This window comes from Callithrix jacchus, chromosome 2, assembly GCF_049354715.1.
Source record: "Callithrix jacchus isolate 240 chromosome 2, calJac240_pri, whole genome shotgun sequence".
Lineage (NCBI taxonomy): Eukaryota > Metazoa > Chordata > Mammalia > Primates > Cebidae > Callithrix > Callithrix jacchus.
The window spans coordinates 61,906,731-61,924,843 of NC_133503.1; the positions used below are offsets into that span (position 1 = coordinate 61,906,731).

The 18,113-nt window shown below is 43.0% G+C and overlaps 1 protein-coding gene across 3 annotated transcripts in view; it reads left to right on the forward strand.

Moving 5' to 3' along the window:
- The window catches only part of DOCK2 (dedicator of cytokinesis 2), a 464,897-nt gene that overhangs the window by 25,757 nt on the left and 421,027 nt on the right, over positions 1-18,113 (forward strand). For all 3 annotated transcript variants that reach the window (XM_035290348.3, XM_035290349.3, XM_035290350.3), the window contains exons 3-8: positions 1,713-1,753; positions 3,257-3,312; positions 3,795-3,891; positions 6,934-7,082; positions 14,282-14,417; positions 15,978-16,132. In XM_035290348.3, coding sequence (XP_035146239.1) covers positions 1,713-1,753; positions 3,257-3,312; positions 3,795-3,891; positions 6,934-7,082; positions 14,282-14,417; positions 15,978-16,132 — 634 coding nt within the window. The remainder of the gene's footprint in view (positions 1-1,712; positions 1,754-3,256; positions 3,313-3,794; positions 3,892-6,933; positions 7,083-14,281; positions 14,418-15,977; positions 16,133-18,113) is intronic.

Below are 18,113 nucleotides of genomic sequence, written 5' to 3' on the forward strand. Positions count from 1 at the left end.
GCGCAGTGTAGCAGAGTGCTGTTTGAGTGTAAATCTCAGCGGCATCACCTGCTAGCTGCATGATCATCAGCAAGCTGCTTGATCTCTGTGCCTGTCTATTTTCATTTGCAGAACTGAAGCAGTAACAGTACCTCCTTAATGGGATTTTTGTAAAGATTAATTTATAATTTGACAAAGCAAAACAAAAAATGTTAACAGAGTTACCAGTATGTAGGAAGCACTTAGAAAGTATAAGTATTATTGTTAATTATGGATTCTTTTTTAGTAGTTATTGACAAATAATTAGAGGCCACTGAAAATAGAATGTGATGCCTTGTGAAGTAGAACATCTTCCATCACTGGAAGTATTCAGGTGGAAAGAAGCTTAGTGGAGATTTAGTTTTGGAGATTCAGACATTGAGAAGTTGAAAATGTTAATATTAGGTAACCATCAAATCATTCCCTTATAAAATAGGAAACATAGTGCAATAGTTACTTATGTTCAAAACGTGACGCTGCAACCTACTAGCTGTGTGATCCTTGGAAAGTCACTTAACTTCTCTGTGCCTCTGGTAGGCCACTCCTTTGTAAAACAGGATGCTAACGGTTCCTACCTTATATGGTTATTATGAATATTAAAGGACTTAATATACAAAGAGTGCTTAGAATGATATTTTTATTTCCCACCTAAGATTCTCTCTCCAACCTCCCTTCCCGCATTTCTGGTTTTCCTCTCTTCTTCCTTCTGTCCTTCCTCTCACTTCCTGTCACTCAAAAAACAAAAAAAGCCATCATGGCCCCCCTGTTGCTTCACAGTTTCCTTTAGGACCTGGCCCTCAGGCTGGCTCATGACTGTGAAGGGTAACTTTGCATTTTAAGTTGTTTGTTTTGGGGCTTGGAAGTATGTCTGTTGGGAACGTATTTCATCAACAATCTGTCAGCCTAGTAATGAGGGTCAGCTCAGTAATGAGGCTCCCAGCAGGCACGTTTTATTTACAGAGATGACAAATGTCACTCCTTGGCTGTGTTCGAACCATTTCAAAGGCCAGCGGACTCATTACAGTCATCAAGACTTGCTGCACTCAGGCGTATTTTGTCCGAGGACTGTGTGTAATTTGGATTTCTGTTCATTGAAACACTTTTTAATATTCTTGCAGAGGGAAGATCTTTTAAAATCCATGTCCTTTTATTTGTCCCTAAACTTAGCTGTTTTGTAATGACTAACTTTTGTAAATCACATTTTAGACACCATATGCTTCTGTTAGAACTGTCGATGTTATTTTAGGATGTTTGCCCAAATCCAGGAGCATTTCTATGTCCCAAAGGCAGGAGTTGAAGACATGCAGATGATCACAGGGCCCAGGAAGGTAATGGACATGAGGGAATGGCTATGTAGAGGCTGGCGGACTGGAGGCAGATGTTCCGTCTGGCGAGCCCTGCTGCTCTTCTTTTCCCAGCCAGTGGGATCACTGGCCAACATTGCTGGGGCTCCTGATTTTTCAAAATCAGGAGCATCTTTATATGAAGTCTATTTTCAGATGTTATTTTGAGATGTTGGCAACCAATTCCATAGATTTCAAAGACAATGAGCCTCCAGAGTTTGATCTGTACCCAAGGTCTAAAGCAGTTTGCAGTAGTTTTAGTAGTTGCAAACAAAACAAAACAAAACAGAAAAACACTAGCAACGAACCTGTAATAAATGAGGGGCCTGTTTCTTTGTTTTCTCTTTGCAGACTGGTATAGGGGATACCTCATAAAGCACAAAATGTTACAGGTAAGGCCACCTGGTTTTTATTTGGGTCAGTACTGGATGTCATCACATGGCCCCACTATCCCACCTGGGCAGGTCTCTCCCACCATTGCTCCTTGGCAAAGGGAACCCATCCTCCCCTCCTGTGCCCTCTGCTTTCTGACCTCTGTGCCTTGGCACTCGCTGTGCCTCAGTTCCCTCTTGCTTTCCTTTTTTTTTTCTTTTTGAGATGGAATTTCGCTCTTTTTCCCAGGTCGGAATGCAGTGGTGGGATCTCAGCTCATTGTAAACTCCTTCTTCTGCTTTCAAGTGATTTTCCTACCTCAACCTCCAAATAGCTGGGATTACGGGTGCCTGCCACCACTCCCAGCTAATTTTTGTATTTTTACTAGTGACGGGGTTTCACCATGTTGGCCAGGCTGGTCTTGAACTCCTGACCTCATGATTCACCTGCCTCAGCCTCCCAAAGTCTTAGGATTACAGGCATGAACCACCACACCTGGGCCCTCTCACTCTTTAAGGTTAATCTCTGGTGCCATCTTCTCCCTGCAACTTTTCCTGATATGCCGTTCACTTACGATTTCTCCCTCTCTTGAGTCCCTGTGGAACTGGGCATTTTAAATTTGAAATGTGTTCTACTGCCTTCCTTTAGAGTTATTTGCAGCATTCAGTCATTTCCTCATCTGTGTATCCAGCTTAATGCAGAAAGGACAGGCCAGGCTTCTACCTTTGAGGGGTTCTCTTGTTCTAACCTCACATTTCACTGTCACCTCCAGAAGAGCAGTCACTTTTGCTTGTCTCATTTTCTCTCACAGCATCTAGCACAGTGACCAGATCTCCCCAGAATGTACGTTGGTTGCAATTATGAAGGGATTTTCAAGCGATTGATAAACTCATCTTGTTAACTGAGCCAAATGTGTGGAGCAAAGAAATAATAGAAGCGTCTTCCTTCTTCCCTGACATGCTGCGTCAGGAGGGATGATCCTACTCTGCTCTCTCAAAGAACAATGGAATAAATTCAGGCAGAATAGGTCTCAAAGTGAACTAGCCCAAATGCACCTAAGAATATTGCTGCTTCAGGACCAGTTATTTCTGACCTTCCAGTTGTTCCTGACTGTGAAGGGTGACTGCTTTCCAGAATCGGGCAGGCAACCAGAGAAGCAGAGCTCCTGGTCTCACTTAAAGTCAGTGAGTGGTTTGGGTTGTCTTTCAAGTGATACTGTTTTACAGCCCACTTGTAGGATGAGTGCCCATAATGGGTTGGAGCATCCTTTGGGATCTAGAGCTATTGTGGGATGTAGGGCTAATGTGGGATCTAGAGCAACTGATGGAGAACTCGAGGGGAAAGCCAGATCTAAGCAAGTAGATTTAGAATCCAGCCCCTGCTCTATCTGGCTTTGGGATTATTTCTTTAAAGTTTGAGGATTTTATAAGCCAATAGCTTTTGAAAAAAAATTGTAAAGACCTAGGGTCATTCATTTCTATAGTGATATATCTTTTTATTTAATTTTGTTTTGTTTCCAACAGGGCATTTTTCCTAAGTCCTTTATCCACATCAAGGAGGTGACAGTTGAGAAAAGAAGGTATTTGCCATTCCTCACCAGACTTGACCCTTCAGTGGCTCCTGGATGTCTCTGTCCTGTTTATTTTGAAAATCTGATTTGGCCGGTCTGAGGGGTGCTCAGCTTATCTTTATTGTGCCTGTATCTATTTGCGGGTCTCCTTTCTCACTCAGTGGGAGATCTAATCCAAACTGATTCATGTTCAGATCTGGTTCTGAGGGGGTATCAGTTTGGAGAATGAAACTTTTTGCTGGCAGCTACTTTAGAACTGTATTAAAGTAGATTAGTCCTAAATAATGAGCCCACCCTAGCGAAGAAGGACATAACAAAGCAAGTCCCTTGTATTTGCATAATGTAATTGGTGTGGCTATTGGAGGTGCTTTAGTCTAATGTCAGAAATGCACCTCTTGACAGCTGCAGTTTAATGCAAATTTGCTAGTATTTTATCTTTTTAGCACCTGGATCTCAATTTCACACCATTTATTTCCTCCCACCTTGAATAGAAATACTGAGAACATCATTCCTGCAGAAATTCCTCTGGCACAAGAAGTGACAACGACACTTTGGGAATGGGGGAGCATCTGGAAACAGCTCTATGTGGTGAGACTCAAAACTCTGCTCCCTGGAATGGAAGCTTCTTGCAATCTTCAGTTGGGTTCCAGTTTTCAGTTTAGCATTGAGTCAGGCAGGTGGAGGTGACTTTGGTGACATAGCAGAGCGCACACTATTATGTGTGAGGACAACAAGGTCCAGAGAGGATCAGGGACTTTCTCAAAGCCACAGAACTAGCTAGTGACAGAGCCATACTCAATGGAGTCTGCTGTGAACTTTAGGTGTTTAAACTAGTGCAGAAGTTGTCAAAGTTGAGCATGCATAAGAATCACCTTGAGAACTCTTAAAAATAAAGCTTCCTCCCAAGGGGTTTTATAATTTGCATTTTTAATAAACTGGGATTGTTTTATTAGTCTGCTGACAACACCTTGAGAAATACTGTTCTTATACTTTAATTAACCAATGGCTATCATCCTCAGATCTATGAAGAAGTTTTGACTCTGGAAAAACAAAGAACGTATTTTTGCATTTGTTTTCCCTGTTTTGAAGCAAATCTAATTTTAAGTCCTCATTCATTAGGAACTTTGGAGTATCAAAAGCAATTAGCTAAGCAAACCATTAAGCTGAGAGTGAAAATGTCAACCAAGGCTTACTGCATATTTGTTACGGCACCATGTACACCTGCTGGTGTATGCACAGTATTTGTAGACTTACCTTTCATGGTCTTAAATGTTGACTCCCATGTAGACATTTCATAATATGAAGATGTGATTGGCACACTCAGTTTTATATGTTTCTCAAAAGTTTTTAGAAAAGTTTAGGGGGCAAATAGTATCCTTGTGGCTAAAGCAATTTTTTGTTAATCTCCACTACCGTCCCCCACCTTTTTTTTGAGTCTTGCTTTGTTGTCCAGATTGGAAGGCAGTGGCATAATCTCGGCTTACTGCCACTTCCACCTCCTAGGTTTAAGCGATTCTCCTGCCTCAGCTTCCTGAGTAGCTGGGATTATAGGCACCTGCCACCATGCCAGGCTAATTTTTGTATTTTTAGTTGAAACAGGGTTTCACCATGTTGGTCAGGCTGGTCTTGAACTCCTGACCTCAGGTGATCCACCTGCCTTGGCCTCCCAAAGTGTGAGATTACAGACATGAGCCATCATGCCCAGCCCACTATCCCTTTTAAAGCATCACAATCACATGTACCATTGAAGCTTGGCATTTTCCCTTAGGAATTTTTTGACTAGTAAATTTATCCATTTACTCTAGTCAAGAGATCCTTAAACATCTAGTACTTCAGTATCACATTCCTGATTCTTGCCATATCTGCCTACAACCTGTGTAATATTTACTTAATATCTGCATTGGATCGCCTTTCAGCAAGCTTGAATCTATAGACATAAAGAATGCGATAGCATGTTGCAGCATTCCAGCAGTTCTCTGAATCCCTGTAATGAACTAGATGCCTAACAATTCATTCAACTCTGACTACCCATGGTTAGTGTCAGACTCCATAGGTTTAAAGGCTCAGTCCAACAAGATTGCCCTCATTTTAGATGCCATTTGCAAGTCCTGGGTTCCCAGGCTACCTGAACTTCTGCTGGAGTTGTCTATAAATTCAGGGATTCTTACCACCCCTCCCTGCCTAGCTAGACATCCCCTTTTCTCACTTCAGATTTCATAATTTTTTAGAACAACTCAGAGAACTCAGGAACATGCTATACATATGATTACAGTTTAATTACAAAGGATGTAATTCAGGAACAGCCTATGGAAGAGACACACAGGGCAAGGCACAGAGGAGCGCAGAGCTTCCATGTCCTCTCTCAGCCTATCACCCTCCCAGCACATTGATGTGTTCACCTTCCGAGAAGCCCCCCAAACATTATTGACCAAGAGTTTTAATCAGAGTTTTATTACACAGTAATCAATCATTACATAGCCATGATTGATTAAATTATTGGCTATTGGTGCTTGAGCCCCCTCCCCTCCTGGAGGTTCGGGTGGGGCAGGTGGAGGGGAGTGGGACTGTTTAGTTCCAATCCTCTAGTCATGTGGTTGGGGGTTTGGTTCCTTGTTGGTTCCTCTACAACCAGCACCCCCATCCTGAAGCTATCTAGGTGCCCACCTAAAGTCACCTCATTAGCATAAACTCAGGCATCATTGAAAGGGGATTGGTAGGAATAACCAAATACATGCTTATCACTCTGGACATTGCAAGAATTTTAGGAGCACTACTTCAGGAACCAAGGACAAAGACCAAATATATAATTATACCACCCGCACTTCCCCAAATGGAAAGATAAAAATACTTGGCACAATCAGAATAAGATTATTCAACTAAATACAATAAAAACAAGATAACATTTTTATTAAAAAAAAATTTAGAGGAAGGGTCTAGCTTTGTTACCCAGGCTGGAGTGCAGTGGGGCAATCATAGCTCACTGCAGTTTTAAATGCCTGGGCTCAAGTGATCCTCCCATCTCAGCCTCTGGAACATGCTTGCTATTGTACCTGTCAAAAGCTCTGAGTCCAAGACTTTTTCTCTCCCTTTGTTAAAAAAGACATTAACAATGTGTAAGAGGTATTAGAGGCATATTACTATAAAACTGCCACTTTCTTTTTCCCTTAAACAGAAGGATAGAAATGGAGTGGAAGAGAATCACCCTAGGGGTTCGTGTTGTTTGATATTGTATCTTTGTGCCATGAAGAGCCACCTTGCATCCCACAGGTAGTACGCATGCCACACTTTGGGGAATGCTGCCCTAGAAGCAGTCCTTTATAACCAGAGAAATGGCCCTGGCTCCCAGCCTCAAAGGGCCTGAGCTCTGGGACCTTCATTAGAGCAGATGTTTGTAGCATTCCCGTGCAATAAATATATTTTTAGATAAAGTCAGAAATCACTCAGTTCTTAACCAGGAAGTGATTGAGATTTTTATTTTTGCTTTTGGGAAATCCCTGTGGCCCATGGGGAAGAAATATATCAACAACTAGGACCCCTATCTAATTCCTTTGTAGTGGAAAGCACAGCCTGCCAAATAGATGGCCATGCCCCTTTAATACAGGTGATTATGGGTTGTTTCTTGTCTCCTAGGCCAGCAAAAAGGAGCGTTTTCTCCAGGTGCAGTCCATGATGTATGATCTGATGGAGTGGAGGTCCCAGCTTCTCTCAGGAACCTTGCCCAAGGACGAGCTGAAGGAACTGAAGCAGAAAGTCACGTCCAAAATTGACTATGGCAACAAGTAACCTCTCCTCTGCAAAGAGGCTTTCTTCCCCCAGCCATCATCCTTCTTCCCTTTCTCTCTCCCCAGCTGGGTTTCATTTTTAGATGCAAGTTTGCCACTTTCTGTTTGGGAGAAGGTTGTGAACAGGGCTGTGCTTGTGTGCTGTTGTTACAACCCTCGGGGGACCCAGGGACGTGCAGGTGGAGAGAAGTCTTGTGCTTACACGGTGTTATTACCAGGCTAAGAGATTTAGGACACTCCTTTAACCTACTTCTGAGGGATGAGGGAGCACAGTCATGCTGGTTCACTTTCAGCTTAGTTGTCACTTTATCCCTGCATTTGCAAAACCCTCCCTTAAATCCCAGTGTGAGACTTAATGTTTCTTCCCCCAACCTAAAAGATCCAACCCACACATGATCAGCTAAGTCACAAGCACAATTACAAAAGTGTTTCCTCAAAAGGGAAGAGAAGTAAAAATTGGTTGGAATTTGATGCTATGAACTTAAGGAGAAAATGAACCAATTATTTGAGGTGGGACAACCCACTGGTAATGACATTACAGGTAACTCTTAATCAGAGCTCGTTGTACACCAGGCTTGGTGCTAAGTGTTTTACATGCATTGTCTCATTTAATTCTTATAATAACTCTATGGCAAATGCAGTTTTATTATCCCAACTTTTTCTTTTGGATAAACAAACTGAGGGTTTTCAGTAGGGTATGCAACTTGTCCAGAGCCACACAGCTAGTAAATGACAGAACCTGAAATTAGACCCAGACAGTCTGGCTCCAGGGCCCATGGCCCTCCCCAGTCTGCTACTTGGATAGTGTTTGAGAACTATACGGGCCTCCCCTCCCTCCTGGTCTTTTGAATGGCCTCCATACATCATGTTCATTTGCTCATTCATTCTACAACCATGAACATGTATTGACCACTTATAGTTGGCTGGATCTCCTGCTAGGTATTGGGGCTGTAGAAATAAAAGTCCCTGTTCACTAAAGGATCACAGTTCCAACTAGGAGTAAGCCACAAGTAAACTGCTGATATGTATTGTGATAAGTTCGATGACTCAGGAAGCAAGAGTGCTTTTAATGAGCCTTCGAGAAGGAAGTCAAGGAAGACTTCCTGAAGGAGGTGACCCCTTAGCTAAAGTCTGAAGGATAAAGAGATGTTAAGCAGGCTAAAAAAAGAAGGAGGGACAGGGACTCATGAGAGAGCATGGCATGCATACTCAAGGAACTGCAAAGTGAGTCTTAAGGCTAGAACACAGGGCCTGAGGGGAAGTAAAAAGCCCATTTAATGAGAATAAAAAGAAGTTTCCCCAGCAGACAGGTCAAGCTTTCTTGCCCTGTTGTAAGCACTAGGAGGAGGATTCAGAGAGGAATGTCAGTGGCTCCGACTCACAGCTGCTCTCCATCCCAGGAACACAGTCCCTCTGCCAGTGCCCCTGTTGGCATCTAGCAAGCATGTCCAAATCTGCTTATAAAGCACATCATCCCAAAGTGACAGGAAGGGTTTGCCATGCAGCTGCTACTTCCCTTGGTTCTGTGGCTCTTTAGCTGAGCACAATTGCAGCTGAGTATATGGGAACTGAGGGCTGCTTTACAATGACATCTACAACATTCAAATGTTGTTTTCTCAATGGGGGCTTCCGAGAAGAAGAACCAAGAATGAAAGAAGTGGTCACCTCTCACAGGAAGCCTTCCCTGATTTTCCACAAGTCACCTTGGGCTAGGTTAGGTGCTCTTGAAGGCCCCGAGTAGTAATTGCCTCCCTTTTGGCCCAGTTTCCCTCCTATCCTTGGATCTCCTGTAGGATGTTGACTGTCTAAACCACCTGTGCCTGGAACAAGGTCTGCACATAGTAGGGGCTCAGTGAGTGATAAATGAGTGAGTTATACAACTTAAGGCTGTGACTTTGGACAGGTTAATCTTACTAACAAGAATCATTTTCTGGCTGGACATGGTGGCTCACGCCTGTAATCCCAGCACTTTGGGAGGCCAAGGTGGGGAGTTTGAGAGCACCCTGACCAACATGGAGAAACCCTATCTCTACTAAAAATACAAAACTTAGCTGGGCATGGTGGCACATGTCTGTAATCCTTGCTACTTGGGAGGCTGAGGCAGAGAATTGCTTAACCTGGGAGGGGTAACTTGTGGTGCGTGGACTCCAGCCTAGGCAACAAGAGTAAAACTCCATCTCAAAAAATAAAAAAAAAGAAAGAGCATTCTCCCTAAACCAGCACCTCCTCTGCAGCATCACCTGACCTAGCCTCGTGCTTTTGGTTTTGTCAGTTTCCTTTGGGGAGTGAGAGATGCCCTGTGGCACAGACTGAGACCCCAAGCTCAGGGGAGTGAGAGATGCCCTGTGGCACAGACTGAGACCCCAAGCTCAGGGGCCCCTTCATTTGCCTGACTACTTCAGTTGCAAGTGAGAGAGTTGGACACCTTATCCCTGGCCTAATAGTGGGCACCTTGTCACTGGCCTAATGTGTGCTCAGAGCTCTGGTATGGAATGGGCAGCTTCCCCAAATCCAGGAGGCCCAGCATCTGGGCCAAGGTCAGGATCAGCCCACCTCCAACCTGCAGCAGCTGGGAGAGTGGGTGGGGGTGGCACAAAGCAGAACTAAACCTTGAGGGAGTGATTAGATTTCTTCATTCAGATATGAAATTTTTGTGGCACACCTGGTAGGCCCCAAGGGTACAGGGTACAGACACATACAAAATACAGCCTCTGTTTTTAACAGCAATCAAAAAGCAATGAGAACTAATGATAACTTCCAGAGTGCTCATTATATACCAGGCACTGTTTGAAGCACTTTCCATGTATTAACTCTGTGAAGTCTCACAACTTTATGATGTAGGTACTATTCTCAGCCTGTTTCTCAGGTGAGGAAAGTGGGGCTCAAGGGGGATTATGTGTGTGATCTGAGAAACCAACACAGATGCCTCTTTATCAACTAAGATGGACCCTAAGGTTAAAGAAACAACAGTGACTTATGGTTCAAGTTGAGCGTTCAGCAAAGCTGGCATGGCAACTCCCTAAATTCCTACAGCTGCAAGAGAAAACATACTCTTGCCAAGCTCCCTAACAATAGGATCTATCAGGCAAATTATCAGACCCTTCCTAACTCTGATTTACATCCAGACTACTATAACTCTAAGTGGACTGATAAACATTCTTTTTTGATAAAGAACTGCAAACCTTAAGCCAGTTTCAGCTAGCTTCAGGCTGCCCACCAACTGTGTCCCTAAGTTCACCTTTTGATATAAAGAGCCAAGTTACACCTCATTTTAATAATCCCACCCCAAAGTGAACATGGGCTGTATGTTACATACATGTTTACCCATTGTACATGCTCTTTTCTCTATAAATGTGTGTGATTTACCCCCAAACCTACTGTATATATATGATGCTAGCCTTGTGAGACGTGAAACCCAACATATCCTTCCCCTCTTCAGAGAGCATCTTCCTTACATGCCGGAGACTGTTGTTTCAAAGTTTGCAAACTGACGTCACCAGTAAGGTTCTCCTTTTGTAAGGGATCAGAGGCTCTGGCTGCTTGCTGTTTGCAAAGCCAGTAACAGGGACAAAGTACATTATAAGTGACTATTTCCAAAGCTAGCAGTGGGGAAACATATAGGCTCACCCCTCTAGAAACCACTTCAAAACTCTGGGCTGAGGGCAGGGGTTTCAAATAGGTAAGCTGGATGTGGGAGGCATGCAGGAGCTGTGCAGGGTGCAGGGGCTGTGTGTCTTGCTCTGGTGCCACTCTTGAATTATGGTCCACCTGGAGTACAGGCTGGTGCCATCTTGACAGTGGCCAGACTGTAGGTGATCCATCTCAAAGCAATTTTTAAGTGGGGTAGAATTCTGTAGCTGTGCCCTCATGCCTGGTTTGTTTTAAATTAGCCCCTGGAATTTCTTAACAAGCACAGCGTTCAGTAAATGTGCATGGAATAAGAGTGTATGCAGGAGAGGGAAGGGAATGGAGTTTCAAAGTATATTTCAAGGGTATATTTTAAGACTAACGAAGAAAGGTTTCTACAGTTTTTTTCAAGGTTACATCTTGAGACTGGGAAGAAAAAAAAAAGTCTTAAAATGCATTTTGAAGCTGAGCTCCTTGGTTACATTTTGTGCTATTTAGCCATCCTGGTGGTCTTTTGAATGGCAGGTGATTTTGCTAAAGATGCAGGGGAATTTGAACTGGTAATGTGGCTCCAGAGTTCAAGTGCTTAACCACCACATTCTACTGCCTTCCAAGAGCCATGTGGGTTAATAAGGGAGGCAGCGAAGTAAACAGCTACTTTCAGTCGGAAGTCATACACGTTAGGAGTGCAGGAAGCATGGATAAGAAGGTTGGAGGATGTCGGGGTGGGAGTCAGGGTGGGGATGAGACAACCACTCTGAATATAATCAGACCAGCAGAAATTACTAGGTGAAATGGAGAAGAGAAACTCAGAGTATGTGGGAGATGAGAGGTTGACATGACCATGGAGAGGAGGACATGGGTGGACTGGGGCTGGAACCTTGAGGATTTTAGTGCCAAGTGGTCTGGATTTGTCCAGACAGTGATAGGGAGCCATCGCAGGAGATTTTTAGGTTGGCATATGCAGTGGCGTAATCACAGCTTACTGCAGTCTCCATCTCCTGGGCTCAAGTGATCCTCCCACTTCAGCCTCCCGAGTAGCTGGGACTACATGTGTGTGCCACTATACCCAGCTGATTTTACCTTTTCTTTTTCTTTTAAATGCACACAGTGGGGGCTTTTCCCTCTACCCTTATCTTGGCTTCATTTTATCACTTTCTTGAACAGAAAAGAGCACTGGGGTTACATCCTGATGGGAGAATGTCTAAATGTTCTGCTCCCTAAAATGCATAGTGGCTGCATTCAGAGGTTGTGGAGGACAGCCTCTCCTGTCCCTGGGCCACTGGAGTCCTGTCAATCCTATTGAAGCTCCTGAAATTCCAAGTGACTTCAGTGTCCAAGGAGTGAGGAATCCTCAAATGACTTCTCCACATCCCAAGATAGCTGGACCCAGAAGAATGTTTTATTCATGTATTTTAAAACTGAACCCACTTGATAAATTTTGAAGAGAAAGAGCCAGAGAGATCTTGGCATTAAATTATGTATCAGCAATGCTCCATCCTTTCCAAGGTCAGGAGAGCCTCTCCTAAGCATTAGCTGAGAGTGTTTCTTCCCCCTTAATATTGCCATTAGGCAGCATGGCCATGCACCATTATGAGTCACATAGAGTTGGGAGTTAATTTCCTAATGAATGTGGACAAATGGGTGAACCTTGGCTCCCTTCCAACTGCATTGGATGAGATGAGAGATGTGCCTTTCAATTTGATTCTCCGATAAGAGATGAAGACTTAGTTTCCTTCATTTGTCCTTGTTGCCCTTCCAGAATCTGGTACTCAGTAGTGCAGCAGGACCATAGTTGACCTTCTTAGAACCCATCAGCCCACCTCCTCCTACCTTCTTTGTATGGTCAACTGAGGCTCTTCATCTCAGCATCAAGTGCAAAAGCAGTTACAAGGCTTCTGCAAACCTACCCTACCCCATCCCCCAACCCATACACTGTTCCTAAACTCCTATTACAGCAAGTGTACCAGAGAGGTTATGAGTGCAGGCAAAGACGTGTTCTTAGCTTTTACTAGCTATGTGACTTTGAGCAAATTAATTAGTCCTCATATCCTCAGTGTTTTCTTCATTTGTAAAATGGGGTTATTAATAGTACCACCTTCATAGGGTTGTTATGAGAATTAAATGCATTATTTTTATGTAAAACACTTATTGTATGTGAGCTTGTTGGAAGTGCCTGTGTAAGTTTGCTGCTGTTAGTATCATTGATGCCAGTGAGGATGACAGGTGTAGCTGAAACAAATCAACATGAAACAGGGAAAAGTTTGTGGCCTGGAACTCAAATAGCTAAAAGCAAGCTGTGGGTAACAGTCAATATATCTGAGATTATTTTCCTCCAACAACTGTTTTCAAATTTTTATTGAGTAATGCGTAAATACCTCCTCTGTGTATATATTTAAAAAGAGGCTAGGTATGATAGTAGCTGGGCATGATGGCATGCATCTGTAGTCCCAGCTACTAAGGAGGCTGAGGTGGGAGGATTGCTTGAACCTAAGAGTTCAAGGCTGTGGGAAGTTATGATCATGCCACTGTACCCCAGCCTGGAAGACAGAGCACGACCCAGACTCATTTAAAAAATATTAAACAAATTGAGACAAGGCACATGTAACCTTTGACCCTTCAGTCTTCCAGCCCCAGGCCCCCGCCTGTCCCCACTGATAACCCATGTTGGTAGTTTGGTCCTTTTTTGTTCAGAGCTTTTTCTTATATATAAGCTTAGTCTTTTACATGCACCCAGATAACGTATCTGGCCTATTTTTTGTTTGTTTGCTTTATTGTTATTTATTTATTTATAAAAATAAATACCATATGCATACTATATGCATCTTTTTGATTTTTGCACTGAAATATATTATTAAATGGAGCAAAACTATGTAATAGTTTAAAAGCTCGGCTATGTGGTATTCCATTATAGATACATCACTGTTGATTTAGTCATTTCTCTTTTAGCAGACTTTTTTTTTTCTTTTTTTTTTGAGATAGTCTCACTCTGTTGCCCAGGCTGGAGTACAGTGGTGTGTCTTGGCTCACTGCAACCTCTGCGTACTGAGTTCAAGCGATTCTCCTGCCTTGGCCTCCCAAGTAGCTGGCATTACAGGAGTTCACCACCACACCCAGCTAATTTTTATATTTTTAGTATAGATGAGGCGTCACCATGTTGGCCCGCCTGGTCTTGAACTCCTGACCTCAGCTCATCTGCCTGCCTTGGCCTCCCAAAGTGCTGGGATTACAGGTGTGAGCCATGGCACTTAGCTGACTTTTTTTTTTAAATACTTGCTGATGCAAACAATGCTAAACACATCCTAGTTCAAGTGTTGGGTGTTTTGATTCAATACCATGGAAAATATACCTTTTTAAAAAAATTGAATGCACACTACCACATTACCTTCCAAAAGGGCTATACTATACCAATACACGCTCACTAGCAGTGTTCCAGGCATTCAGTGTAGCGCTCTTCTCTGTGAGTATATGATGCCCAGAAATCAGTTGAACTTTCTGGTAAAAAGCTGCTCATTAGTGACCTAAAATTCTCCCCTGATTTATCTTCACCTCCAATTTTTGCTTTACAGAATTCTTGAGCTCGATTTGATTGTCAGAGATGAAGATGGAAATATCCTGGACCCTGATAATACCAGCGTCATCAGCTTGTTCCATGCACATGAGGAAGCAACTGATAAAATCACAGAGCGTATCAAAGAAGAAATGGTGAGCTTTACTAAATAGGCTTTGGCCAAGCAATACAATCATTTAGCATGTAATAAACTTGAAATAATGGGCTAATTAATCAGACTGTGTATTATTCAAGGGGCCATCTATCTATGACCCTAGATGATCAGTAACCACATGCGTTTTGCTGTGGTTTTGTACTCAAATCTGTAATTCATTCAACATTTGTCTCACAGGTAGTTAAATACCAGGCCAGTTTCTTGATCTCTTGGAGCTTGTAGATTCCAGAGGGGAGAAGAGAAGAGAAGCATTGAAAAAGTAAACAAATAAGTGAAAATATTAATTCCAGATGAGTTTCTAAAAGGCAATAAACCAGGGTTATGTGAATCAAAGTGACTCAGCAGCTACGTTAGAAGGCCAGAAGTGTTTCTCAAGAGTGACACCTGAGCTGGTACCTGAATCATGTGAAGCCACCAGGCCTGGGACGGTCTGGGACAGGGTGTTCCAGGGAGAGGGCATAGCAGGTGCAAAGGCTCTGAGGTAGGATTGCATCCTTGTTGACTATACAAGGACTAGTAAAGTCAAACAAGAATGAGATGTGGTCAACAGTAGGGGAGTTTAGGTGTTGCTTTGCAGAGGCAAGTAGGTGGAGCCAGCTCTCAAAGGACTTGAGGGGTTTTGGAAAGAGTTGCAATATTATTTTCACTGATGGGAAATCAGTGAAAGATTTCAAGGAATGATTAACAATATGATTTATATTTTCTTAAAAAATTATTTTAGCTGCTCTGTATTATTTGAAAGCAATTTTGTTTTTAGATTTATTAAGATATCATTTATATCCAGTACATTTCACTCATTTTAAATTATACCTTGATGAATTATAATAATATATTGTGTTGGATAAACATCACAACAATAAAAAAAAAAAGAACAGTTCCATCACCCTGAAAATTTCTTTGTGGTCCTTTCACAGGCCCAAACCCTATGTAACCCCTAATTTCTGGTCACTGTACATTTGCCTTTTCTAGAGTTTCATCTAATGGAAACAGGCAATATTAATTTTCTACATTTGACTTTTAGTCAGCATGATGTATTTGAGGTTTATGTTGTTGTGCATATTAACATTTTGGTCCTTTTTATTACTGAGTCAGTATACCACTGCAACCTCTGCCTACTGAGTTCAAGCGATTCTCCTGCCTCGGCCTTGCCAATGATAAATAGCATTGACCATTTATAGGGCATTTGGGTAGTTTTCAGTTCAGAGCTATTATAACTAATGCAACTATGAACACTTCAAATTCTTGCATGGACGTGTTTTAATTTCTTTTGGGAAATACTTAGCAGTGGGATTGCTGGATCATATGATAAGTGTTAATATAACTTTTTAAAGTATTGCCATACTATTTCTCAAAATGGCTGTATAATTTTGAGGTGGTTTTTTTTTTTTTGGAGACAGGGTCTTACTCTGTCACTCAGGCTGGAGTACAGTGATATAATCATGGCTCACTGTAGCCTCAACCTCCTGGGCTCAGGTGATTTTCATAAGTGGTACTGGGCTAATTTTCTCCATCTTCTTCCCTTCTTCCTTCTGCCTTTCAGTCAAAAGACCAGCCAGATTATGGAATGTATTCCCGGATCTCCTCATCCCCCACCCATAGCCTCTATGTCTTCGTGCGAAACTTTGTGTGCAGAATCGGGGAAGATGCCGAGCTCTTCATGTCTCTCTATGACCCCAACAAGCAAACAGTCATAAGGTAGGTGTGTCCAGTGTTGCCCTACTTCTCTGTCTCTGGGATGCAGTGCACAGAGCATCTTTTGTTTCCATCATCACTTGTGGAGCAATTTCAACCTGGAAAAGAGACTGAGCATCACTGAGAATGTAGACATAACTTCTTTGGAGGGTGTAGGACTCACGTGGAAGTGTTATTTACCACCACTTTTTTCCCACAGTGGAGTTTATGGTTGTAGGGTGTTGTAAAATAGATTTTGATGACTGGAAAGCAGCCAGAAATAACAAGTTCAGATAAGAAGCATTGGCTAGGATAAAAATATCTACTTCTTTTTTGTTTTGAGACAGGGTCTCACTCTGCTGCTCAGACTGAAGTGCATTGGTGCAATCACAGCTCACTGTAGCCTTGAACTCCTGGGCTCAAAGGATTCTCCCACCTCAGCCTCCTGAGTTATTGGGACTATAGGCATGCACCACCACACCTGGATAATTTTTAATTTTTTGTAGAGATGGGGTCTTGCTGTGTTGTCTAGTCTAGTGTCAAACTCTTGGCCTTGAGTGATCCTTCCACCTTGGCTTCCCAAAGTGCTGGGATTATAGGTGTGAGCCACTGCTCCCCACCAAAATCTACTTTCAAAATAGGAGTTAAGAAATGAATGCTTCAAATCCTCTATAGCAACAATAGGCTAAGGGTATAGGCTCTGAGATCTGCCTGGGTTCACATCTTGGCCCCACTGTTTATGCTTTCTTAAGGTTGGGCAGGTAGTTAATGTTTCTTAAGCCTGAGTTTCCCATCTGCACAATGTGAGTGCTGACCTCACAGCATCATTTCTTTCAAGCTTTCATGAGAAAGAGCTTGTGATACACAAGACCTGGCACATGGTGCCTGTGCTGCAAGGGGCAGTGGCTGTTATTTTACTACTTTAATAAGTTGTTGTTGGAAATGGAGGAAGTGAAGGAACTTCTGGGTGCCTCGGCTCAAGGAAGGGGAAATAGTTTTGGGAATCTCCAGGGAAGAGACTTTGGTGCTTCTCCAGCTCCTACTGCCAGACCCCTGGCCTCTGCTTGTGGCTCAGACCATCCTGCCTCCCAGGTGACCACTGCCTCTCTCCTCCATTGGGGTTTTAAGCCAAGACATGGTCTTGTATTTGAGGCCACTGACTGTGACTACAGGCATGTGCCACTGCACTCGGCTGATTTTTTATTTTTTGTAGAGACACACATTAGAAAGGAGCTAGGGCATGATCTCTCTGCCTTTGTGGGAAAAATGGATGAAATGATGTCTTCCTGGCTTGTTGTTATGATGATTAAATGACTGAATACACCATGCCTAGTGAATAGTGGTACTTTAGTAAACAGTGGCCTCCTGAAGACATGCATGAAACTGGAGAGGCTGTCCATCTCAGCAGACTGTACTGGGGTCTGTACATTGTCCCATCTAATCTGTGTCATTAGGGTGAAAAAGTGAGGCAGAGCTGAGATTTATACACAGGCCCATCTGACTCCAAAGACAAGCTATTTCCCACTTAAGTCTTTCATCAATGAATGAGTCATGTCAAATATTCTAAATAGTTTTCACCAGGGTTTCAGCACCATTACGGTGGAAAGGCATTTTTTTTTATTATGCATCAAAGTCCCTAACATTGAAGAATCAGCCCAATTCACCTGGCTCAGCCTCAGTGGACACTGAGAATGAGTGTTCCTGGTCCCTTAGGCCCACCTTGAAATGGTTTGGGTGTCAGAGGCAGAGGCCCTTTGCTGTTCCCTGTTATTTACTCCCAAGGTTCCTGAAAGGCTCACTGGCTACAGTTTTCAGGAGCTTTGCAAGCAACTGAGAGAGAATAGTATAGGGCCTATGACATACAATGGATCCTGAAAGTGCTTACTGCCTGCCACATTGACAAGGGAGTGTGGTCAGCTGGCCCATCTTAGTGATGGATGGCTGGACCAGCTCTATGGAGGGAGGCCATGAATCAGCGAGGTGGCAGCTGTGCTCCCTGCTGTGC